General features: G+C 38.5%; 1 protein-coding gene across 1 annotated transcript in view; it reads left to right on the top strand.

Moving 5' to 3' along the window:
* The first annotated feature begins 219 nt into the window (after positions 1-219).
* LOC140152997 (DNA repair protein RAD51 homolog 2-like) overlaps positions 220-27180 on the top strand; it is a 241438-nt gene continuing 214477 nt past the window's right edge. Inside the window, exons 1-7 of the mRNA XM_072175567.1 lie at positions 220-315; positions 6826-6938; positions 11897-12010; positions 13234-13347; positions 14606-14742; positions 15291-15410; positions 15990-16173. Coding sequence (XP_072031668.1) covers positions 6846-6938; positions 11897-12010; positions 13234-13347; positions 14606-14742; positions 15291-15410; positions 15990-16173 — 762 coding nt within the window. The 5' untranslated portion in view covers positions 220-315; positions 6826-6845. The remainder of the gene's footprint in view (positions 316-6825; positions 6939-11896; positions 12011-13233; positions 13348-14605; positions 14743-15290; positions 15411-15989; positions 16174-27180) is intronic.

Below are 27180 nucleotides of genomic sequence, written 5' to 3' on the forward strand. Positions count from 1 at the left end.
AAAGGTCCAAATGTTGTCCACTTTTCACAAAATCGCCCCCTTGGAAAAAAGTCCATCTTTTCAAAATCAGCACCCCCCCCCAAATGAAATCCTGCGTACGGGCCTGACTGACTGTAGCTGTAGGCCCCCTTTCATATTGAACCCCGGGTTTTATCATGTGACGGACCCATCCTTTATAAGGGAATTTTTTTCACTCCTCTGATGACGAAATCCCAAAAACTTTAAAAAAATGATCAAAACAAACTCAGGCGACCTGAACAAAATAATAATATAACTGAAGTCAGACGCACGTGGCGGCAGGCGTCCTGTAAAAAGGTACGTGGCTTTGAAAATCTGACCCAGGTAAAGAATTCAGTTTAAACCATGTTAATGTCTGTTGGAAAATGTAAACCTAAATTTCTTCCCGCACACGTACTACTAGTGATGAAACAAAAAGCTGCAGAATTCAACACCCATGACATGCATGATGATGGTGTGAGCTAGCTCGAGATACTCTAGCTAAAATACAGGTTTACATTTACTATTTTACATTATCTTGCTGTATTTCAGTTAGAGCGCCAGACGACAAGCTTCCGGGTTTTTTTGGCGAACAATACTGTTACGTAATAAGATGAACTTGAAGAAGAAACCCGCCTCGGGAGCCCGCCCTGTTGCTACTCATTATTTCATTGTACTTATTGCAATTTGCCTCCATATATTACGTAATCAACACAACAGTGGCGTAACTAGACATTTTCATTTGGGGGGCAAGCGGGGGAAAACATAATAAATGAGGGGGCAGGATGCAGCACCATTTGGCGACAAAAGAAGTGTATAGTACAAATGCGCGCGAACATTTTTGGCATATTGAAGCTAAACTGGTGACATTTGGTAAAAAAAGTGGAACGCGCGCAAAAATTTTGTGTTTTTTAAGGTTAAAATGACCAGATATGAGGTTAATTAATAACTCTCAGAAGTAGGCCTACTTTAACTTTTTCATTTGGGGGGGCAAACAGGGAAAGGGTTCAAAATGGGGGCTCCAGCCCCTGCCCCCGCTGGTTACGCCACTGCAACACAAAGCTTTTGTGAGGATTAGTGAGTGGATAAGAAATTGACAGCGGAGGATACGTAGGACACGCCGATTGTTAGTTGTCAATCGTGAATTGTCGTAACGTTTTAATATTTTACTGCATGGCATTCCGCAAACACCAAGACAAATTGTGCCGTATTTTTTCAAAGATCATCTCATATGAAGTAAGCTGAATGCGATCTGTGCTTTTGTAACATTCCGATCGCTTTTAATCACCTATTATCGGCGAATTTGATTGAAAACATGTGAGTTCATGTTGTGTAAACATAATTAGCATGGACACAAATGCACAACCATTTCCTGTTCGTCTGGCTTCACCTGAAACGTTGAGCAGTATTGCTACAGATACAGATACAGTTAATGAAATTACGATGCAATACATGTACAATGCAATTTGAATGCGCAGCAGATCTATAGAAATAGGTTCCAGGATCGTGCATAGGTAAACTGTGCACGTAAAGCCTGTGCATTGATACTCAACCATTTGAGGTAAGCACGTATAAGGAAGGAAGGAAGGCTGCCCGGTTTTATGCAGAATTAGACCACGTCTGGTGTGAGCTGTCGTATCCGACAGATCTCCTTTCTCTCAAAGCTGGTTGAGGGTTCAATGTTTTCTGCGGTGGCTGACCAATCCTGCACGGGAACGGTATATCCAGGCTGGACACATCACACGGTAGTGTGATGTGTCCAGTTCGTCGCCGAACTTACATATAAGATGGAGAGCTTAGCATAACGGCCTGCCTATTTACGCTTCCTGAAAACACTCTTGCACATAACATACAAAACCACAAATTCACTAACTTCAACTTGCACTACCGACACCATGAAAAATATTTTAATTATTACCGATCCTTCAGAATACTTGCAAATATTGGCAGTTTCATAAAATACTGCTGCTGAAAATCGTAAATTCCACAATCTTCTGTCAGATCCAGGTCAGTAATCACAGGTGGGCGAATCTACCAGCGTGACAAGACCAGAGATAAAAAAAAAAAAAGGATGAGAGGCCACGCCGTACAAATAGCTAGCCTGATTGGCAAGCGTCGTCGCTGGCCAGATCTTCTACGGTCGTGTATGATGAGTAGAGACCATAGAGCCCTATATAGGGCTCTGTGGAAGAAACGGTTCCTAATTTTGAAGCCATTCATTTATACGAGAACCATATTTTTGTACCAATCACAGAACAGAATTTCACTTACTCACAGCTGTCAATCATTCTTGTGAAACGAAGCTCCGCCTAGTATCAAGGTCTTCTTCTGCGCATTGGTTGTGCGATTAACTAGCCTCCAGCACAAATCCTGTGCACACGATCAGGTTGGATGGGCGGTTTACGCCTGGTTTACACAATAGGAACTGCGATGCATCCTAAACTGGATCGTTTCCGTGTATTCGCATTGCATGGTGGGTAATCGCCTGCCAGTTTGCGTAGCTCCGCGTTCACAACAGTTTAAAATCAACACAGGTAAATCCATATAAAATTAACATGGACACAAAATTGACATAGCTTATGTAATTCAAATAATAAAATAATAAAATGTAATATTATCATGATAGATGCACGCTTTTATTAAAACTTGAAAAGATTATTAAGTCCAATAATTTGTTTGTGTTAGCTTGCACGAGTCACAAAATGGCGACCCATCACGCATTTTCTGCATGTGCCGACATTAGTAACTCATAGTGACTGTCCTCAAACTAGCGCTAGTGTGTCTCAGGCCTGATAACGACCCCAGGTAATTTTATGCAGAAAGTTTTCTTGCGAACAGCTGCAGGTGACAATTAAACAATGAACACGGCTTGTTTATGTACATGCGTGGGGAGGCTTGTACGTCAGCTGACGTGTTTTGGACATGTTCCGCGTAAAAAGTGTCGTTTTTCTTCATGAAAATACCAGCGATGACCAGTTTTTTGTGGGCTATTTGATTTACAGGTATGTCGGTTCGTCATAGGGTAGAAATGATAGCTGTACAATTTGTATAAAATACAGTTTAACATAGGCCTAAACATTTATGGGCACAAATCGACCTTCCGTATTATGCACAAGTATGTGGAAGTGGCAGGGCAGACATAAATCAGTATTGCTTGGTGGAATTTGGCTTTGTGTAGCATGGCGGGCTGAGCGGGCTTCCTGGAGCGTCTTGATATGTTGCTGCTCGAATTTCCTAACACCAGCATGACAAGCGGATCGCCACTCTGGACGGGTGAGAGCCTGACTCTCCCAAGATGCAGTTGGTATATCACATGCTTTCAGACTGGATTTAAGGACATCTTTGAATCTCTTGTGTTGACCTCCTCATGAACGCTGACCATTGACTAGCTCGCCATAAAACAGGGCCTTTGGTATTCTGCTATCATCCATGCGAACAAGATGTCCAGCCCACTGGAGTTGACCTTTGATGAGGATTGCCTCGATACCTTCCGATTCACAGCGCCAAGTACTGAGGTGTTTGGTACTCTGTCCTTCCATGAGATACCACAGATTTTACGAAGGCACCTTAGATGGAATTGGTCAAGTTTTCTCACATGCCGGCGATACCAGGTCCAAGAGACACTTCCATAAAGGAGGGTGGATAGCACAACTGTTCTATATACACCGAGCTTAGTACTGAGTCGGATGCCATGATCAGACCAGAGTCTGTGCTGCAACCGTCCGAAACTGGCACTTGCTTAGCTAATTCGTGAAGTGATCTCATCATCAATGCAGGCATTCGAATTCTGTGAAAGGAAGCCACCTAGATAGCAGAACTTCTGCACAACCTTTAGTTGATCGTCGCCGATCTTGATGACTGGGTCTATAGGTGGGCTGCCTGGCTTTGGCTGGAACATCACTTCTGTTTTCTTAATGCTTATGGTAAGACCATAGCGTGTGGCTGCTCTAGCAAAGTCATTGAGAATGCTCTGTAGATCCTCTTCGGTAAAGGCAATCAGGGCGCAATCATCAGCAAATAGTAGCTCACGCAGGAGTGGTAGAGACACTTTTGTCTTGGCTTTCAGGCTTTGAAGGTTGAAGACATGCCATGCATATTGCATGAGTGACACCTTACCTGTCATAGCTAAAATTAGGTCTACTTGTATACCGCCGTTCTTCCGTGAACGGATCCCCGGGGGGCCACTTGTATTTCAAGGTGGACACCATGCTCATGTAAAAAAACAAGTAAAAAGGGTTGTTTTTCAGCATTGGGCAAGTACAGCGCTGTACCTGTTAGGCTAGTCCGAATAGTCAGACCCAGAACAAAGTATTAATTTCTGACATGATCCTGTTCTGGGTCTGAACTGTTTCTATTCGAAATCTTGATGGCAAAGTGGACAAAAGAAGCACATGGTCCTGCTTCACAGTTTTTTAATCCCCTATTCATGTTGCGTGAATCACTCTATTGTGGACCATCCTTTTGATACTTGAGTATTTGGACAAGCGGAACAGTTTTGACAGACCCTTTGTCTACCTCTCTGTTTGTAAACAAACGAGGAGGCCTCGCCGAATAGGAAAGTCAGCGTAATAGTACGGCACTGGTTTAGGCCCTGGCTAGGGTGTCAAAAACGCCAAAAATCAGGAAAAAGGGTATACTTGCTTAGGCCTTTTTAGGGTACCAAAGTTTAATGGCAAAATAAAAAAGGGTGAAATAGGCTATGTTTGGCTTCTATCAGAACAAATCGTGAGGGTAAAACATTAAGAAACATCAAACTACTTATAAATATTAAACAAGAACCTGAACCTGAATTTTTACTTTCTTAGTGTTAAAAAAATGGCAAAATACTTGTTTAGGCCGAGTTAAAAAAAATACATGTTTCTCGTCCGCGCCCTCCTTCTTTTTTGAAGATTTTTCAAATTTCTTTTTATTTTGTAAACTTTCAGTTATAACTTGTTGAAAAAGATGCAGAAGTTGAAACTTATTTTACGCCTTTGTAAATGCATATTAATACATCATTTCAGAAGAGTTTTGTGATCACTAGAGGGGCCTACCTCTCAAAACAAAATAAAAAGGGCCTCCTCCTTTTTCTCAGATATCAATCTGTATGTTGAATACCCAAAATATGGTGCCAAAAACCTGTATTTAGCGTCGTTTTCCAATAAAAAATAGAAAATAAAAAGCCCCTCATCTTCCTAATATTTAAAAACCCGGACGAGAAGCATAATTTTATTTTTACTTGGCCTTAGGGTATGTTTTGCATGCGCTGAGTAATACTCGTTTAGGGTGCATTTTGAGAGTCCATACATGAGCATGGTGTCCATCACATACGTAATGTAAGTGGCCCCCCCCGGGGAATGGATACATTACAGGTTTACATTTTACTATCTTACTAATTATAAAGACCTATAGTGACAGGCAATCGATCAGAACCCATCATTCCGGAGGTAAACATCCAGGCATCCATTACTCATGTTACTAACTAATAAGACAGAGTAAGAGGATTAGATAAATAATAACAAAGAACTCACCTCACCTCACCTCACCAGGCTGTGTTCGACCATTGTTGGACGTAGCCCTCTTCATGATTCTTCCACAAAGAACTAGTATTATAATAATAAAGGACTTTCCCTTGGGTTTGAATTAGGGGTTCATACATACGCGCTATATAACAGCATGCGTGATTGGTCGATATGGCGGGCATATGCCCGGCTATCCGTCATAAACAAGCAGCGAGAACTGATGGACGCTTCGCATGAGTAGGATATTACGCGCCTATGCTCGCGTGCTATTTACGCAAAGCGCGAGTGACATACGCGATGTTCGCTCGCGTCGAAACACGATGGACTTAGCAAGTAAACATTTTCTGACAATTAGCGATGGGAAAACTTGATAAAATGATAAGGAACTGGTAGTTTTTTGTCTAAAATGATGGTATTTTAGTTGTGGAGGAAAATAACATCAAGCAGAATGTTGCGTATGTATGAACGGGGTTCATTCATATATTTTCATGACTAAACATTGTTTATGCCCTCGGACTAAAGCCCTCGGGCATAAACAATCGTTTAGTCATGAAAATATATGAATGAACCCCTAATTCATTCATATATTTTCATGACTAAATGGTTGTTTATGCCCGAGGGGCCGTTCATACATACCAGAACATTTTGTGATTCTACGCTACGTAGATGCGCGAGTGGTTAATCGGTGATAAACAATGGTGAAACATGATTGAATCCCTTTTAACTGGACTGTGGATTCATCATTGATTTTAACACACTCATGCGCATATTTTGGGGGGAGCTTTGGGGGCGTCAGCCCCCCGGGGTCAAAGTAGGGGGGCGGCAAAAAAGAAGGGGTGCAAAAACAGGGCGGCAAAAAGCGAAGGGGCGGCAAAACGAATTAGCAAAAAGAAAGGGGCATAAAAAATTGAAAAAGCCTAAAAATTTTGAAAAAGGTTGCTTTTGGGTCGCTAGCACCTAAAATCCTTTTTTTGCTCTTCACTTTTTCAAACGACTGTGAAAAAAATTGGGTCAACCTTTTCGGGCTGTTAAGGAAGGGGCGGCAAAATTGTTTGTTCTTCAGCCCCCCGGGGTTGGGGCGGCCACGGTACGCCACTGACACTTGGCTCCTGTACAACTAAGTTGCTTGAGAAGTCTAGCCACAAATTTGCTCACAGTTAACTTCACATTCGAGGATAGAGACCATTCAAAATCTAGTTGGATTCGCTGGAGCATGACACTGTGTATAGCAATGGAAGGTCAGAAATAAACACAATCGATAGGGTATGCAATCATTAAAAAAAATTCTAAGTTGTTTGTTTTATAACATTTTTTTGTTTACTTGAAGATGTCAAGTGCTGCAGTTCGATGACAAGAATGGCATCAAGGCGCATCCAAAGACTTGGCGTTGATCCTGAAGTAACAGAGAGGTTGAGGAAACATGGTGTATTAACTTGTCAGGTTAGTCTGGAATCAAAGAGAATAAACCCAAAGAGCAAAGACTTTGAATTGTCCTGTGTGTGTGTAATACTATGGTAAATCTGGGGGGGGGGGGCAGTGCTGTACAGATTTTTTCTTATGCGACTAGACTTTCATTCCCTGTTGAAGCTTTTAATCGCCAGCACTCGATCCTGGCCCACAGTAAACAAAAGTTACAACTTGAAAGGCTGCTAATTTGCCAGTATCAATAAACAACACAACCAATAAATTACCATCATTTATTTCGGAGTATTAAATCCAGTTTCAGTCCGATCATTGTGAATGTCATGCATGCTCACCGCTGTACATCTACATCGGTCATGACCATTGATTTGATGATAAACAAAATACGGTGCATGTACTAGCATTCAATCACAAGAATGTACGTCACATCATGTCAAAGGGTGATCCAAAACATGTACACAACGTACGAATGTATCAGTGATATGTATGGCGATGAATATGCAAAATAATCACAAGAATGTACCTCGACATAACGTGTCAAAGGGCGATCCATGCAAATTTGAAACGCGTACGTAACGTAGTGTTCAATAGTATGAAGGTATGGCTATGAATATGCATGACGACATACACACTGTACATGCTGTACTGTACGGAGTATGTCATCATCATCGGCTGCCCATCGAGTTTGATGAAGGCTCAGTTGTCGAAGTTGATGGGTGTCTCTTTCTCCATCCTTCAAGGTACTTCTCCTTTCGCTTCCGCTCCACTGTTTTCCCAGCATCATGGATCTTCTTCCTCCAATTGACCCAGTCACTAGCTTTCGTCTCCCATGTATCAACATCCATGTCAGCTGTCTTCAGATGACGCTTCACAACATCTCTGTACCGAAGTTTCTGTCCACCACGTTTTCTCTTTCCTTCTGTGAGTTCAGCATACATCACAGCTTTCGGTAGTCTTTCATCAGGCATCCTCACGACATGACCGCCCATCGCAGTTGGCTTTTCACTAGGATGGCTTCTACGCTCTCCATTTTGGCTCTCTGAAGCACCTCTCCATTAGGGACTCGGTCCTGCCATGTTATTCCCATGATACATCTAAGGTGGCGAAGTTGAATGGAAGTTAACTTCTTGATGTGTCTCCGATAGAGTGTGTAGGTCTCAGTAGAATACAGCAGACAGGGTAGGACAAACACACGATACAGTTTACATTTGGTCGCAAGTCTTATACCACGCTGGGACCAAACTCTTTTTCCAGAGATCCAAAGGCACTGGTGGCACTCTGAATTAGCTCTTGTGATCTCCAGATCGACGGAATTGTCCATGGAAATCACACTCCCCAGGTAGGTGAAATTGGTGACCGATTTGACAGGTTCCCCATGTATGTAGAGATCAGGATCTTGGTGCTGAGTTCCAGGAGCAGGTTGGTAAATGACCTCAGTTTTACTGATGTTGATTGTAAGGCCAAATGCAACTGATGCAGTCACAAAACAGTCCAACATGTTCTGCAGGTCTTCAATGGATTGAGCTACCAGGGCGGTGTCATCAGCATATAGAAGCTCTTGCACACAGACTTCTTGACATCGGGTCTTGCACGTGAAGCGGGCTAGATTGAAGAGTTTGCCATCTGTCCTAGAACGGAGGAAAACTCCATGCTGATCATCTGATAGGTTGTCAGATGACATTTCCAAAACAGCTGCCAAGTAGAGACCAAACAAGGTTGGTGCCAACACACATCCCTGCTTAACACCATGACAAACCGGGAAGGACTCAGTTGTATCACCATCAACTAGAACAGTTGCCTGCATTCCATCATGAAATTCACGAATGATCTTGACAAAGATGTCTGGACAGCCATAATGCTCCAGTAGTTTCCAAAGTAATTTCTCATCGATGGTGTCGAATGCTTTGGTGAAGTCGATGAAGACTATGTAAAGTGGTCTTTGCTGTTCTATTGATTTCTCCTGAAGCTGGCGCAGGGTGAAGATTGGATCGATTGTGGATCGACTGGCTCTGAACCCACATTGGCTTTCAGGTAGTATCTTACTGGCAACTTGTTGTAATCTGGCTAGGAGAATCTTTGCAAGAACTTTACCAGCAGTTGAGAGCAGGATATCCTCGATAGTTACCACACTGAGTGCGGTCACCCTTCTTAAAAATGGTGACAATCATTGCATCCTTAAATTCTTGGGGCAGTTCAGCTGCACCCCAGCAGTTTTGGAAAAAACTGCACAGAGCTTGGATGATGCAAGGCCCGCCAAACTTGTACACCTCAGAGGGAATTCCGTCCATTCCATGAGCTTTACCATTCTTCATAGACTTGACAGCATCTTCAATTTCTTGCATGGTTGGCGGCTTTTCCATTCCAGTTTTGCTTGATGATTTTACAAGGTTATCCAAGACATTTGGTGCAGTGCTAGAGGGTCGGTTAAGGAGATCCTGAAAATGTTCCTGCCATCTGATCTTGATGTCATCTTTGTCAGTTAGAAGAGTTGTACCTGAGCTATTGAGAAGAGGAGAGGCAATTGAATGCCTAGGTCCATAGACTTCCTTCAGGGCTGTGAAGAAAGCTTGAGAGTTACCACTCTCTGCCAGCTCTTGCACGGCTTCTGCTTTCTTATTCCACCATTCATCCCTCATCTGACGTACGGTAATGATCTTTGGACATTACTTTTGCACTCCTTAAACTTTCTGCTTTTCGAGCAGAGCCCTGTCCTGAGCATCTCATTCCTGGCAACTGTCCTCTCATGAAGGAGAGCCTGGATTGGTTCATTGTTCTCATCAAACCAATCAGCATTGCGACGGAGTGGTGGGCTTAGCTGTTCTCCCATAACCTCTTGGGTTGCCTTACTAAGAGACTGCCATTGTTCATTGATTGTAGCTTCCTTTGGCAGTCTCAGTGCATCCAGTTTTACAGTTAATGCTTCCTGGAATTTTGCTCTTGTTTCCAGGTTATCGATGAGACTTCTAACATTTGCCTTCTTGGGGAGTTTAGGCTTTGTCTTCCTCCTCATGGGTTTGATATGCAGCTTAAAAATTGTCCGTACAAGAAAGTGATCTGTAGAGCAATCTGCACCTCTCATAACTCTGGTGGAAGTGATATCACAGATATCTCTCTGCCTTGTAAGAACATAGTCCAGCAGATGGAAGCGTTTTGAGCGAGGATGTTGCCATGAGTAGAACCATTTGTCAGGCATCTGAAAGTAGGTATTGGTCACAGCCATCTGATTCTCAGCACAGAATGAGAGCAGTAGTTCCCCGTTGGAGTTACAAGCACCTCTCCCATGATTCCCAAGGATACATGGCCAAGTGGCAATGTCACTGCAGTACCAGCTAACTTGGTAGAAATCCAACTAACTAGGATCTTCAAGGACTGCTGCCATTATCAGGGTAGTATCAAGACTGATCTCTGCCACCAGACCCCATCCACCACTGCTGCTGCCCAGTGGCTTAACTAACCAACTGAGTTGGTCTATCCTAACAATGTCTATTTTACCCATAGCTGGGGAGAAGTGATGTAAATGGATAAATAAATATACAAAAAAGAGAGGAGAGATAGTCACAATACCAGTTTGCGCCCACACTAGCTTTGACCTGACAACACAAAGAAGTAGGGTGTCGCCCATGGGATCTTGCCGTCACCTTCAGACTGGGGATCTGTATCCTGTACCCCAGAATGAAATCAATAATTGAGTCATGATTATCCCAAGGATCAGGCGCCTCTAACCCTAGCAGTAGGATAAAAGCCTGGTATCCCAGACAAACCAAGGAATGAATGATGGAACAACTAACAAAGCCAACTAAATTGGCTTACCTATCCTGGTAAACTGGCTTGCGAAAGAGAAGAACAAATAAAATTAGTCAGAAGTAAGTTGCAGAAAGAGTGACAGAGAGGAATGAGCTAGGGGGGCAGAGGAAGCTCGCATCCTCACTCTGGTAAAGAACCAGCCCTCTCCACATGGCAATAACAGATGGAAAAAGTGAAAGGTGGTGGTTTGCCATTTCCTTCCACCCTTAAGCGGAGCACCCATTGGGATAGATAGAAACACCCATGGGAAACCCAGCACCAAAAGGTGCTGGTAAGGGTAACTTTAAGCTCCTCGGTAACTTTAAGCTCCTCGGCAGTGCTAAGCACTGCCTCCCCTTTTGTAGAGTATGTAGGGTTCAATGGGAATGTAGATGTAGTAGAATACAGCAGCTATGAATATTAAACGTACATGCTCACGCCAAACTACTGCTACATGGTAGCCTCCGGTCATACAGTAATATTGGGAATATTGAATGTGCATGCAGTGAATTTATAGGTTGAAGTTTGGATAGCATTGTTTACTGAAGATGGCGTCAAAAAAAATAAAAAAGGACGTTGATGGACTTTTTTGGAAGCAAGGAAGATGAAGCGGCAGAAACGGCAAAATCAGTGAATTCAACAGCTGTTGATTATAAAATTAATGAACCTAGTGTTAGTACTACTACTAGCGGTAATGGGAGTAAGCCTAAAAAATGAAAACTGAACGCAAGTAAACTCTAAGAAAATGTTTAATGACTAACAGTACAATACTACTACTAACGTCTAACAATAACACTACTGACTACATCATCTACATATAATTTTTTTTATTGTTTTTCTTTATTTCTTCAGAAGTTCAGGCTTTAAACACATACCAAATACACAACATAATTAGTAAAGTTTCTTTTTAAAAACTACATAAGAAACAAAACAGTACAAGCAGCCTCCTCCACCGCGCAAACAATATTTTCAAACATTTGCAGTGCAACATAATGGCCGCAGTTGGCGCCTAAGTTTTTTTACTTGGGAGCAAAAATTGGGTGCCTAAATAAGTTAGGAGCCACTGGCTCCTTAATTAGTTTTTGCACTGTACAGCACTGGGGGGGGGGCAGTTGGTCTGAATTACCAAAAAGTGGCTGAAAGAACAAAAAGTGACTCAAATAATGCTCTTGTGTTTCAATGCTTACTTGCAGCACATACTGTCAAAGTCCAGAATGGAGCTCCTGAGATTAACAGCATTATCTGACATCAAAGTTAAAGGATTGTTACTACAAGCAAGCAAAGCTGCCATGCCAGAACATATCACAGTAAGGGTAAGGGTACAGACGAATCCAATTTCACGCATTCCTACACTTCAATGGCAGCCATATTTGGGTCCCCGTTGGCTCCATCTCACCTAAAATGTGAACTGCATTCTATCACCCGTGTTACACGTAGACAAAAGAATGATGACAGCTTACAGCACATAAGAATCTAACATTGAATTTTGAGCGGCTTTAATCCACCCAATTGAGCAGTCACAACACCAGTTTGGTGCTGCGGGGACCCAGTCATGGCCGAGCAATTCCTGACCATGACATGGCTGGTTGGATTCGTCTATAATGATTTACTAGATAATATTCTTTCTATTAACAACCCTCTTCTAATTAGCTTCTTCTGTGAACTTCTGTGAACTTGTAATATCAGCTTGGCATATGAGTTGCATTAGCTGTGACATATTACATTTATTCTTATTTTCACTACATCTATAACAGACTTAATTTTAGAATGGACTTCTGGACCATCATCACTTAGTTTTCATATATTTGAATTATAATCAGCTTGTTATAAGCGTGAATTATTTGTTTTTTGTTATGTGTTTGTCAATAAAGTTTGTGTAAATTCACAAAAGTACTTGTCAGTCATGCAATGCTCCAAAAAACAGTTTGCATAGGTAATGCGCTTTGTGCAAGCCATTCTATATCAATCAACAATGTTATGAGTTACGCCTATTATGTGCTAATCATAGTATATATCAATTGTAAAATAGACAAAGTTTCTGTCATTTATCTTTATTTTGTGTTAATTTACTTCCTTAGTTCATATTTATTAATTTAAATGGATAGGTATGGATTATATGTCATGAGTACAGTGTTAAACAAGTGTGGAATGGTGAACAAACAGAGGATATCCCCCTTTCTCTTGTTTAATTATATTTAGTCTCTGCTATATGATCTCCACTGTGTATATTTGTTTTGGTTCATAATGCATTTATCAATTACCGTATTCGTCCGAGTATAGTCCCACGTTCGAGTATAGTTCCACCCCCATTTTTCGAAGAAAAAAAAGGATCATTCATGGTTGACATGGTTGACACTCCAAAACCAAAAAAAAACTTAAATTTTTTTTTATTTTTAAATTGAGTATAATCCCACCCCCAATTGTGAAAAATTTTCCCTAAAAAGCGGGTGGGACTATACTCGGACCAATCGGTACTTATATTACATTGGGAATGCAACTTGACCAAGTTACATTTTGTTGTTATCAACAGGCATTAGATTTATATGAAAGACCAGACAAAGAATGTCCGGTTTTCTTCCCGTCTTCCTTACTCAAACTTGATGCATTACTACATGGAGGATTTCCAACAGGGACAATATCAGAGGTAGGAGAAATAGTCAAAGAGGTTAGACAGGAGAGTCTGCATGGGCTCAGAATTAAACCTGACGGTGCAACTTTAGAATCTGATTTACCCTCTGATTTGATTGAGAATGGTGCATATAATAAAGTATCTCAGGCTTATTATAAAACCTAGCAACCCACAATATTGGATTGTCAAACCTTGGGATGGGAAGAGGAGGTACATGTATGAACAAAGACGAGTAGATCTACAACCTCAGTCATATTTATGTTTGTCTGTTGGAGACTGCAAATGAGACTAACATCACTACTGGAAGTGACATAACTTTCCACCAAAGCTGGGATTCAGTCATGTTTTGAATACAAAATGGACCGCAATAGATATAATGTGACTCCTGGCATTTGTTTTAAAAGCTATATTGATGGAAGCAATATGTTTCCGATACGGATTTCACAAGTTGGGGTCTTGATTGAATTGATTCCCTCAACCGATCTCCTGACTGAAGCCAAACTGGCTAGAAATATTGGACTATTCCAATTGAAATTCGCACACTGCCTGGAAGACATGACCTTCATCTTCCACACAGGGAGTGTGAATGATGTGCGTACGTGAAAGCTACACCCTTTTGCAGGAGATTAAGGTCATGCCTTCCATAGAATAGTGTATGAATTTTAACTCGAATAGCCAATGTTGCTTTTTCCTGACTGGTTGCACCACTAAATATGTCTTAGGGAACAAACCAGAAGCTCGATGATGTCCTATAAACAATATTGCTTTCATTAGAAGGCTGATCCCCTCCTTCTAACGGAAGTTTGAAATGTTAAAAATTCCAACCTGAAAGATCAACTTTGATCGATGGTTAATTTATGTTTGACAAATGTAATCAGACTTTTTGACCCCCTCTCCCTAACCTAAGGACTTCCGTTTATAGGACTTCATGAACATGTACCTATCCGTTGATCATTTGCATTGATTGTTTTGTAGTTTTTTGTGTTTTGTTCACGGTGGTGCAATGTGTGTTTTTGAATGTGATGTATGTTGTTGTTTTTGTTTCCTTCTTGTATAAAAAAACAAAAATAGTGTTGTAGTAATATAAATCTTGTATTGATATTTATTTTAATTAATAAAAACATGCAAAGACAAAAAAAGACTTTAAGACTTAGAAAAAAAGACTGAATTTGTTCCTTATACTGCAAACGTGTATTTTATTGACTTCCATCTTTCAGTTTATGTGCATGATGAGTTCTTGATACTTACGTTACAGTAAATTTGTATTTTTCAGATAGCAGGCCCTCCTGGTTGTGGGAAGACTCAATTTTGTATTATGCTGAGTGTTCTAGCAACTCTTCCAAGAGAATTAGGTGGTCTTAATGGAGGGGTTGTCTATATTGATACAGAATCTGCATTCAGTGCTGAAAGGTAACACTCTGATATCATATCCCCACACACATATCCACCCCTACACAGGCCTCCTTCTCAGACATAAATTTTTTGCTTAAACCTGGCAACTGAGGACTGAACTTTCACTTACTGTGGACACGCCTGGTAAAACTGCGGTAAAGGGACAAGAAAAAAATGCTTTTTTTTATTTTGCTAAAATCGTGTAAAATCAAAATATTTTTGGCCAAAATTGATTGATTTTAACTGAAAATGTCTAGCAACTGCGGATGTTATATCTCAAGTACGATAGAGGACATACTTCGCAAATACATTTCACATGTAATTGCGGTTGTTTGTAGACCTTGAACCAAGAACTATCCCCCATTGCACAGAGGTCCACGGTTTAAAAGTGAAAAACGAGTGTGTATCCTAGTTTACTGGCAAACACCTATGCACCCTAACACACCCATGGTCACGCACTAACCCCACACCCCCACATGTTCATGCTGTATATTATATCCAAATAAGTGTATCGTTTATATTTGTCGATAATATTTTGTTTTCTATCATTCTCTATTTCTAAACAGATTGGTAGAAGTAGCCAGACATCGATTTCCAGGTCATTTCAGTAGGGAAGAAGCCTTCATATCACTGACTAGTCGTGTACATCTATACTTGGAATCCACTTGTCATAGCTTACTTACAAGGTAGGTAAACAGGTCACTTTGAGCTCATCTGCAGAACCCATCCCATCTTGTAGGACTCTCAGATTAGGTGACAGATCCTTCTCAATTGCTGCAGCTGGAGAGTGGAACGGGCATCCAGATCACATCATAAATGCTTCTGCTGTGCAACATTTTAAAAGTTGACTGTAGACCTGCATTTCAATTTACGATTTACGAAGGTATCCGACTGATCATCCTGGACATTGTAGCATCCCTAGTGAGGAAAGAATTTGATAACCTATTACGTGGTAATCTAAAACTTGATGTCTTCTTTCCCTTTTAGATTGGAGCATCTAGAAGAGGAACTCATCTCCAAAGGTATCCGACTGATCATCCTGGATTCTGTAGCATCCCTAGTGAGGAAAGAATTTGATAACTTATTACATGGTAATCTAAAACTTGATGTCTTCTTTCCCTTTTAGATTGGAGCATCTAGAAGAGGAACTCATCTCCAAAGGTATCCGATTGATCATCCTGGATTCTGTAGCATCCCTAGTGAGGAAAGAATTTGATAACTTATTACATGGTAATCTAAAACTTGATGTCTTCTTTCCCTTTTAGATTGGAGCATCTAGAAGAGGAACTCATCTCCAAAGGTATCCGACTGATCATCCTGGATTCTGTAGCATCCCTAGTGAGGAAAGAATTTGATAACTTACTAAGCGGTAATCTAATTGAAAGAACCAACTTGTTATCCAAAGAAGCTGCCATCTTGAAGTACTTGGCAGAGACATTCTCAATACCGGTAAGTTTGATTGGTTGTCAACTGACTGTGAGCTATGCATACAGGTATGGCTCTCTGTACATGCAGAGATGTGAGAGTTCCTCTTTTCAGATGATTTCCTCTTTTTTTTCTAAAATTTATACGTTAATTTCCTTTATTTTCAGCCCATATTTGGCGTTTTTACCCTGATTTTACACTGTTTTGCAATGTTTTTGGTAGTTTTCCCCTTTTTTGGTCTGTGGTCTCTCACACCCCTGGTACACAGGACAGGGGTGTGAGTGACCTCTATTGAAAAAAGAGAAACTTTGATTCAAAAAAGAGGAAAAGCACTGAAATATGCTCAAAATGGGTTGAAAATGAAAGAAAAAGCTAAAATTTTGCCTCAAAGAAGTTTCCAAAAAAGAGGAATTCAGCTTAAAAGAGGAGATTTCACACCCCTCAGGATGAAAGGCTTAACATCCCCTTAAAAGGATGGAGTACCACAGATATTGCCAATTAAATCAAGGATTCTCAAGTACTAATATACTATAGGATAAGCCACTCGTTTGCGCAAATGAAGTCAGTCACACAGCCAATGCGCGATGTGATGGCATATAGCTGTACCCCTGTACGTGTAGGAGTGTATCACCTGTGGAAGAGATGATGCATGTTTACGTCATCGTTTAAAAAAAAAATTAAATGGCGAAAAAGGGCGAACATTTGGTCGAATCTTTCCATTACTATCATATCGTGTAAAACCAAATAGCTGAGGAGTTAGCTCAATATGCTAGGAAAATATTCTCTTCGATGACCCCATGACGAGACTGATTAAATAAGCTGTATTTTTGCTGGAAATTGTCCGAATAATTGGCAGTCGATGGGCGCCATCTTGGAAAAATTTGGTGTACCAAACTCCCCAGCAACTGTCAATCAAACTACGGATAAGTCTGTTTCACTATTGAAGTAGTACGCACAACGTTGTCGTGCACATGTATGTAAATTTTAGGCTATTAAAAAAAAGCGTTACTAAGGTGTACCAAACTCCTTAGCAACTGTCACTCAAACTGCCGTAAAGTGACTTCACTTTTTATACAGGGATTGAATACGAGTGTCACGGCCCTGATTAAATTCAGACTTTTTTCCCAAAGTCAATATGCTAGCAACTTACCACCGGCGGGAATTGAACCTGTGACCTTGTGCACCAGAAGCGAGTATTCTAACCACTGGACCATGCTTTCAAGAAAAATATGTGGATATCAATGTGAAGTTGTAAGTTCTTTGCATCCAGTAAAGTCACTGTGGTGTTGAGGGCAGTGCAGTGATAAATTGTTGGGGTTGTTGATTATGGGTCAAAAAGTTAATTTTTTATGGGCTATCAGTTTTCTTATGGCAGTTATCGCTCCCCCTTGTCCAGTGAGTGTTGCCCAATTTATGGGGCTCTTTTAGAAAACTAAGGGGTGAATCACTTCTCCCCCCATATTCTTTGAGCCCTGATAGAGATATGTAACACGATTAATCCTGGGGTGGTCCAGTGGTTCTTCAAGCCATTGACTTTTTAACAACAATATGAAATGTACAGGAAACCAAAAAAGGTGTGGAATGTCTTTCAATCCTGCTGGCTTTTTGCTCTTTCTCAAAATCTTAGTGGATGGTGATTGCCTCCATTCATTTATGTTTGTGTTCAAAGTGCATGTAAGGGGGGACGATGTAAAACCTAAACAACTTTTTATTAAAGTTGATTTTCTTTTGGTGATTAGCAAAAGTATTCCTGAAAATCTTCAGAAATTAATTAATAAAGATGTCACATGCATTAAACAAAAACCAGAAATTGATTGGCTGAATATATTTTGATGCTCGTGCATGATCAGTGTTTTTCATATATCACCCATCAGTTTTCATTGGTAATGTATGAGTCTGACAAATCAAAATTTGTGTAGATTAATTGCCTTAAACAGTCAAAAAATAGACATTCTGGGATTTCAATGAGTATCAAATGTTGCATTTGGAAAGAATTTCAGTAAACATCAAAATTGATACAGCCTGTAAAAGTCCTCCTAAAATAGTCTGTAGAAATGAAAAGAAATCACTGCCTTTGTTTGGCTATATCTCAAAATCACAAACAAACTCATTTTGCTTGATCACATAACCATTTACTCTAAAATAAATTCATATTTCCATGTGTGATTCTCAATCTGTTTAGCTACTGTAAATTTTATATGAGCCTACCCAATTTAGTTATGCAGGCTTTTACATCAGCAGAATATATTGACATTTGTGAACTTAACCTCAGAATTGTGCTTTTAATGAGCCTAGACTTGTAACATAACTGAACTCTCTTGAGCAAAAAAGCAAGATACATTTAACCATGTAGCACCTGTTACAGCACAATAAAGTTAGCAGGCAACATTGTTTACACTGTCCAAAGGTAAAACCAGAAGGAGCTGTAAAAGAGATCTCACTTTTCAAAAGGTATTGCTATTTTATTCATTAATAATGTAGGAAATATACCAGCCAGAAGTTCAGAACATGCTAAACTATTGTTCAGCTTCAAGTAGGTGTTCCGTTCCTCTCATATTCTATTAATAACTGTTTTAATAGTTAAACTTGTTTTGATCACTTTTTGTGTTGTTGGTATTATAATTTTTTTGGTTATGATTTTACGGGGAAAGGGGGAAAAGGAATTTCAGGGTGTTTGTTGCTTCTTGTCAATTGTCACTGTCTGGTTTAATCAGCCTTTTATAACTTTTTGATATTGTTGTTTTAACTTGGGTCAAATTAAGGCCAGGAATATATGACATCCTGTCACACAGGCTTTTGGTACAACTGACTTAGCACTACATGTATACAATCTTTTGAATTGTTAAAACAGCTCTGCATCTGATTTTGTAATTGGGTAGCTTAGACATAAAAAATGCAGTAATCTGACCAACTGTCAAGTCAAAAACTGCCGACCCCCTGTCTCCAATTTTGACTGTAATTTTCAAACAGAGTAGACAGAATTGTCAATTTAATTATATATGTTTGAATATTTGTAATTCAAATAATCATACTTTGTTCAATGTTGTCTATTTTTTCATGTAGATGTCCAATAGTGCACAATGTGTTTCTATGCTCTTTGTTGGGAACAAGGCAGTTATACCGACAGGCCTCTTATTTTATTGTTTATCACAAGCAAAAAAAGAATATTGTTGCTTATAATTGGACCAGAGATATTCTAATAAGACCATCAGACTGCCTAGCTATGAGTACACCATAAATAAATCCCAGGCCATAGGTTGTCAAAAACATTGTCAATCTTTAGTTGTAATGTTGTAGGCTAATATGGGGCTGTAATTTAAATAGTTCAACACTAAAATGTGCAGCTGAATTAAGTATGAGTAAGACCTTGTCAACTTCATATTAAGTATTACAATTTACTCTTCAAACCCTGAAAGGTGAGAAATATTTAAAACTATTCTCTTCAGAAGTTTGTAGTCAAATCACTTCTGACAAGTTCAATTGTTTTGTGCTCTTATGTATTAATTACTCAAATACATTGGTGCCATAGCATTGGATGAGCAGCTACTACAGAGCCATTAGTCTGGTCAATGCACTTGGTATTTACACCATATTTCCTGCACACTTGAGTGCTTTGATATGGTTGATATGTCTCTATTGTTTCATCCAATATCCGTTAGTGATAACTTGATATAGCTACTAGTTGTAGAGGGATTTGTAATTGGTATAAAGTTTATAATTTGTGAAATACATATTTCTCTGATTCAAGGAGAGTCCACAAAGACAGAAAATAACACCCTTCCGGTCGCCAGTGGCGAGCATATTTGCGTCCAGGTGGGTGAAACTCTAAAATCACCAGCCCAACTGGCAAGTATCAATTCAAACACAATGATCGAATAACTTTTGTAGTCTAAAAAAGATGATTAAAGGCACAATTGTGCACAAAACCTCACATAGAAATTATGAAACTAAACTGGGCTCAAAAAGAAACTTATGATTTTTCACAAGGTCATATCTTAAAATCCTGTCCATAAAAATGAACCAAAATTGCACACAGGTTTACTTCAATACTCTACTCTAAACACTGTCCAACTGACACAACAGCAAAGTGCACTGACATGGAACAGCTTCCTGGACCCCATTCAATTTTTGGCTTTTTGCATTTCAAGCTGCCATGGAAATAACAATATGCAAATATATTTATTTTTTTGTACAGGTCAATGTAAGGGAACTTAGATTCACAAATTTAAAAACAAGGGAAATAGTTCATATAACGGTAAAGCACAAAAAATAATTCCATGAAAAATGTCCACTTTTACTGTAATCCATGCTGAAAAGTACCTATCTATGGTAGCTTATTGTGTTACCTTCCAATTGGTTAACTCTCACAGGATATCACAGTGTTATAGGGAACCACCCAAATTTACAACACCTTTGTTGACCTTTAATGCTAAGAAAGAAAAAACAGTTTACAAACCCAAAGTGTTACAATTAAACAGACAACAAATAAGCACAATCCGGTACACAACCCAACTTGGAAAAAAAAGCCAAGGGAATGTGCCGGCATGGGATTCAAACTTACGACTTTCCGATCACAAGGCAGATGCCCTCACCATTAGCACTCACTGATAAATGTTGGTTGAAACTGGGTACTAATGCTGTCAAGGTATACAATACACACAACCAAATATTACACAAGTACATGAGATCATTACTGATGCTTAATCATTTCTCCAGCACTATACAAGTTAAGTAGGTAACTGGGCTACACATCCTGCATATGAATGTATAAACACATAGGGACATGATTCCTCGCTACAAGAGGAAACTGAATGTAATTAATTGGAAAGAAAGAACAGTTTACAAACACGAGTGTTCCAATTAAACAAGACAACAAATAAACACAAATTCTGACTGGCACACAACCCAAACTGAAAAATGCATAGGTGCAGGATTCAAACCCAAGACCTTCCAATTTAAACTTAAGTGTCATTCATGACTTTTTTTACCCATCGACTTTCTGTGGTTGACCTACTTGAACAGTTTGGTCTGATTTCCTTTTCTGGAGTATCCATATTCTATGATTTACCCATCATGAACTATATGTGTTTCCACCCAGAATTCAATGGGGAAATGACAATATTTGGACTTCATTTTTAGCAAAGGACAATATTTGGACTTTACTTCATTTTTATCAAAAGGACAATATTTGGACTTTATTTTTGGCATATGTACATGAACATGATGAAGGATTATTTTTTTCCAATGACACAAAGTTGCCTTATTTTGTACACTTCCAGATCAACAAAGTTTCATCTCATCATTTCTTTCTTTAAATTCCTATAGCATTGACTGCATTAATTTCATGTCTGACAAATCTTTCCAACCATAGGGATGTTTACAAAAAAATGTGTATAAGACAAGACATTGACATGTAAGTACACAAAATGGGGTGACTTCTGTCCCTGGAAAATATAACCTTTCATGTCGTTTGAGAATAAGGGAATACTTAGCATTCATGCACACAGAGTATGCAAAATTTTTGAAATGCGCAAGCCTTGTATAATTTACCCCGTACTTTTACTGTCAAATTTTTTTGATCCCCACATTTAAGGATCCGCCCTATATTTTCCAACCCCACCAAAGTATTTATAAACACTCCCTTATTCCAAGATTTGAGAGGACTCTAGCAGCAAAAATGTGTATCACAGTGGTCCACAAAATGTGACATCGGGTTGGTAGCTAGGCCTAGACCACCAAACTACCTTTACAAAACATATGTCATGGGTAAAATTCATTGGGGGTATAAAATATGAGCTTCATCTGATACCAAAATGAAAAGTGGAGGGGGTGAGGCTGTCAATAGGGTCACACAGTTTTAATGATGGACAGAAACAATTAACATTGTCATTATTTGATTGCTTTTTCTGTTATAGAAAAGTACAAAAAACAATGAGTTGGAAATCCCTAATTAGTGGAAAAATGTGCTCTCATCATTGTCAGTTTATTGTTGTAATACCCTAGTACAAGTAGTGGATCTCCATGTGTAAAATGTTTACTAGGATAGTCCATAGATCATGAGTAATAATTCCCAGCCAAGAAATGTTGTGGTTTTTAAAGGGTTTGGCCCCTTCCTGTTAATTTCATGGTTACTAAAGTTTAATCAGTACCAAATAGGAACAATGTGATACTGAAAGAGCGCAGGTGCAAATATGAACGCAACAGGCATAGTGTGTATATAGTACTTAACCAAAAGTGGCGGATCCAGGAATTTGGGAAAAGGAGGGCATACTTGAGACCATAATGTCGCGCAGGTGGGTGTCTGAGGGGGATGTTCCCTGAGAACTGAAAAAATGTTCAAAACAAAGGCCCAATTGAAGCCATTTCATGGACCATTTTTATTATTTTGTTTAGTTGGAAGGAGGGCCTAGCGTGCATCCTCAGAAATATACTTTTAGATCAGAAAATGTAGAAATAGATAAGCTATGTTAACAAATTCAAAAAGTGTCCGTATGGGTCAACAGGGGTCAAATTTCATACAACGAGGTTGAAATTTCATAATTGTTCAGAGATTTGGTCAAAAACCATGGCAAAGTATTCCTTTGGTCATAACGATTCAGAAAAAGCATAGCACTGTCTAGAATGCTTTTTATTGTCAAAATCAAGCAATAAAGGTCAACTTCCATTGTAGCCTATAGGACCTATTGACCATGACCTATTTTTAGATACTTCTAGCATCGAAGCATCCTAGAAGGTTAGAACTATTCCTTTATTTGAGTTTGTTTTACATGACAAACAATTTGACACCATTTTCACTGAAATGGGAGCACTTGTAGTTTTTGACCCCTGTGTGGCCAAAAAAACTGACTACCCCACCTCCCAATTTTGACCTTTCTGCTTATAACTCAAGAATGGTCAGAACAGATAGGTCAAACTATACTTTGTCTGAATCATTATGACCAGAGGAACAGTTTGGCATGGTATTTGACAAAATCTGAAGATTTTTATGTTTCAACCCTGTTGTATGAAATTTGACCCCTGTTGACCCGTAGGGACACTTTGAATTTGTTAACATAGCTTATCTTTATTTATGCATGGTTTCTGATCGGCAAATGTTGATTAGAAGTATATTTCTGAGGGTGCACGGCTCATGCTAGGTCCTCCTGCCAACTAAACTATATTGTTATCATTGCTTAAAACAAAGTGTACGGGTGGGGAGGGGTCTAAGAGGGATGTGCCCCTCAGAATTTGGACCATTTTCACACTATTATTACACAATGTAAATAAGTTCAATGCCTGGTGCAGTTCTTTTTTCCGCCACTGCTTACCAAAAGTTATACATGTCAGTCTGGTTTACTTTGTGTGCCTTTTTGGTACAAAGTCCGTGACCATCAACTCAGCAAACACACAATGTTTAAATGTCTGGTAATATAAAAGGTATAAAATGTTTGAAGAACATACACATTTTGGAAAGCTTATTATTATAATTATAATTATAATTAAATAAGTTAAAATTGTTGAAAAAATATTTTCAAAAATGTTTGCCAAAAATATTTTCCAATAACATTTTGACAACATTTTAAAAATGATATTGTAACGATTTTTTTCAAATACAACGTTTTCGTGACCATAATATAATCAAAGTACTAGAGCGATAACCGCACCATAGCTGAACCATGTGGCTTTGGCAGTATATTGTGGTTTGCCTATGTACCACTGTCACCCGGAGTCTGTAATGGACATAATCTCCAAATGCTGCGAAGATATGCACGAGGTAAGTTAGGCGGATGACTGTGAAGATCTGATCAAGCAGCAATACTGTGCTGGATAGTATTAATTTTAATAAGACTGTTTCATTAATTGCCGAACTATATATAGGCCTACCTTGATCGTGGAAAGCTGGCATTTTGAAAACTTGACTTTTGACCTTGTATGACCCCCTGAATGACCTTAAATGAATTTTAAAATATATTTTAAATGTTTAGAATGTCATAAGGATCATTGCATTTAAATTTCAGCTCAATTGGATCATTTTGAAAAACTTGACCTTTGACCCCTTTATGACCCCTTAATGACGTTAAATGATTTTTAAAATATTTTTAAAATGTTTAGAATGTCATAAGGATCATTGCATTTAAATTTCAGCTCAATTGCAGCATTTTGAAAAACTTGACCTTTGACCCCTTTATGACCCCTTAATGACCATAAATAAATTCTTAAATGTTTTAAACATGTTTAGAATGTCATAAGGATCATTGCATTCAAATTTAAGCTCAATCGGAGCATTTTCGGTTAAAATGACCTTTTGTGACCCCTGGATGACCTCTGACGTTTGGAAATATTTTTATTATATTCTTTATGTTTTCCTCTTTCATATGACACCACTCATGGGGTCATACCTTCGTGGCATTTAGAGATATGTCCATTTCAGACCAAATGGTTAGTTAGGAACCTAGAGACCTAGAAACCTAGGAACCTAGTAACATAGAGTAATAAAGGCTGATACCATTTCATGGTTCAGCAATAATCAAATATAAAACCAAAATGATTATAACAAATTTATAATATTTTAAAAACATCATGTTTGCTGGAAAGTGTGTCCTGTGGGCAGATGTGGTAAAAATTCTTTTTTTCTATTATGTGTGTGAGACAACCATTGCAGCAGAAATGACATTCACAAATTTGCAGCACAATTACTCTAGAGTGGAATATTATAAACTTTTTAAAGAACCACGCCTGTTCAAATGATTGAATATAAGATATCACAGGAAATGAATCCAACTGGCTTATTGACTATCCATTTTCTGACAGTGGGTTGATATTGTTGCACTTGGCAGGAATCAAAATAAGGGATTCTTAAAAATAAACTCTAAGGAGAAACAATGAAATGTAGATGCCCTTGATTCATTTCAATAATTGCTTTTCTTCCCCACCCACATAAAGATAGTTTGGAAAGTTCTTTTGACATAATAATATTGAACTTTTGCAGCTCAAAAATTCATATGATGATTCATGCAATAAATGTGTGCACTTGACTTCCCTGTTTTCTTGACATTTTATAAAAAATTTTATGTTTTTCTTCTTGTTCTTTTATAATGCATTCATGGAATGGTTGATGGTGAGTATTATTCTATAATCCGTCATGTCACAGATTTTTCATCCAGAAAATGTCAAAAGACAAACATTTTCTTGAGTCTACTGCATGAATCAGAGCACTGTATCTTGTCAAAGAGGATTATGACTTAAGCTGATGTAATCTTGCTATAATTTGTCAGAATCGTGCTGATGTTAGCAGTAGCTGTATGGAAGTAATAAATGAAATGACAGTCATACACAATATTATGTGCTTTCTAGAATCTATTTAAGCAACTTTTGTTAGAAGTTTGCACCACACATGAAATAAAGAAATAAAGATTTATAAAGTTATGGAAAGTATTAAAAATGGTTTGTTATAACAATATTGTGATTTACTACTGTAAATGGTTATTCCTTACTGGGTTTATCAACAAACCATTACCAGGAAATATCAAAGCCACCAACATAATCTGTCTGTGGATCTAAATGACGAGGATTGAAAGTACTCCCAGTAATTAGTAGCAGAGGTCAAACTTCAAGATTCCATTTTGTTTATTCATCCAGTCGTATATAGGCACATTATAAAGTTCAATCAACAAATAAAGCTAATAATAATTCTGGATAATCCCTCATCAGCAATTTCAGTAGCAGGCTTTACACTGTGTTTGGTCACATCTATTATAAATTAGGCAGTTTGGCGAAATTTCATTTCATATTTTAATAAGCACCCCCCCCTCAAAAAAAAAAAAAAAAAAAATGATTGAATTAATCACTCGGGGCTATTAGATGAAATATGGTAACTGTTGTACTTAAATATACATCCATCTTCATTAGCCTTAATCTCATAGACCATGTTCTATTTCCAAGATTAGTGTTTGCCGATCCAACCCAAGATTGGCAATGCCGATATGTGATTTCAAAATTCACAGATTGGTCAGGTCCAATCCCGGTTCAGATATAATATGAAAATCGGCAACATAGGGGATTTTCCCCGATTCAGATCAAAAACCTATTCAGTCCCAGATCGGCTGATCCCTGATCTACTGATTCTGGGTCGGCCAACACTATTTAAGATAATGGTAAGTAAGTAGTTTTAAGAAAACACATTGTACAAATAACTATTGTCAAGATGATTTTACAAATAAAATTATATCAAAGAAGAAATTATGAAGTTCTTATCTATTCTAACTTTGATGACACCTCTGTCACTTTTAAAGAGGGATTTGATGAGACAGGTGCCCTGTTCAATTCTAAGCAAGTTAATGCTGTATTGAATTCAGATTTAGAACATAAAAAAAATATAGTAACTGTTTGAGTTTCATATAAATGATAGCACAACAGACACATTGAGTCTTTTTTTTAAGGAAGTCTAAAATTGCTTAAATTTCATCATTAATTGAAAATCACTTTTGAACCAATTTTTTAAAGGGTTCTCTTCTTGATATTTAAAAAGGCTTTTTACTGACAAGCAAGTGCTTTTAGATGCAAAACAGAAACTGAATTTAGAACCATTTGCATAGATTGAATAAGTTAAGCTAAGTACACTGAGCAAAATAGTTTTTGTTTGAAGGAAATCGGACATACGGTTGTCAAGATATACATGTTTTTAGTTTCTTTGTATTTTATCATTTTTGCCAATATATTGATGAAGTTAATGAGGAAAATTGGCAAAATGTGCTCATGAATATTCATGTGTGCCAATATTATACCAATATCTTATGAATAAACCTTCATACTAATTTTATTTTATATGATTTTGACATGAAACTTTGCCAATGTGTTTCTATGGCCTAAAACATTAAAATGTGATTTTCCCACCCATCTAATTTGCATATTTGCATAAGTAATTAGCATTATACAAAAGGCTAATTAATTATGCAAATATGCAATTTAGATGAGCGGGAAAATCACATGTTAAAGGTTTAGGTCATAGAGATACATTGGCAAAGTTTCAGGTCAAAATTCTTAAAGGTAAAA

The sequence above is a fragment of the Amphiura filiformis genome, chromosome 5 (genome assembly GCF_039555335.1).
Source record: "Amphiura filiformis chromosome 5, Afil_fr2py, whole genome shotgun sequence".
Classification (NCBI taxonomy): Eukaryota; Metazoa; Echinodermata; class Ophiuroidea; order Amphilepidida; family Amphiuridae; genus Amphiura; species Amphiura filiformis.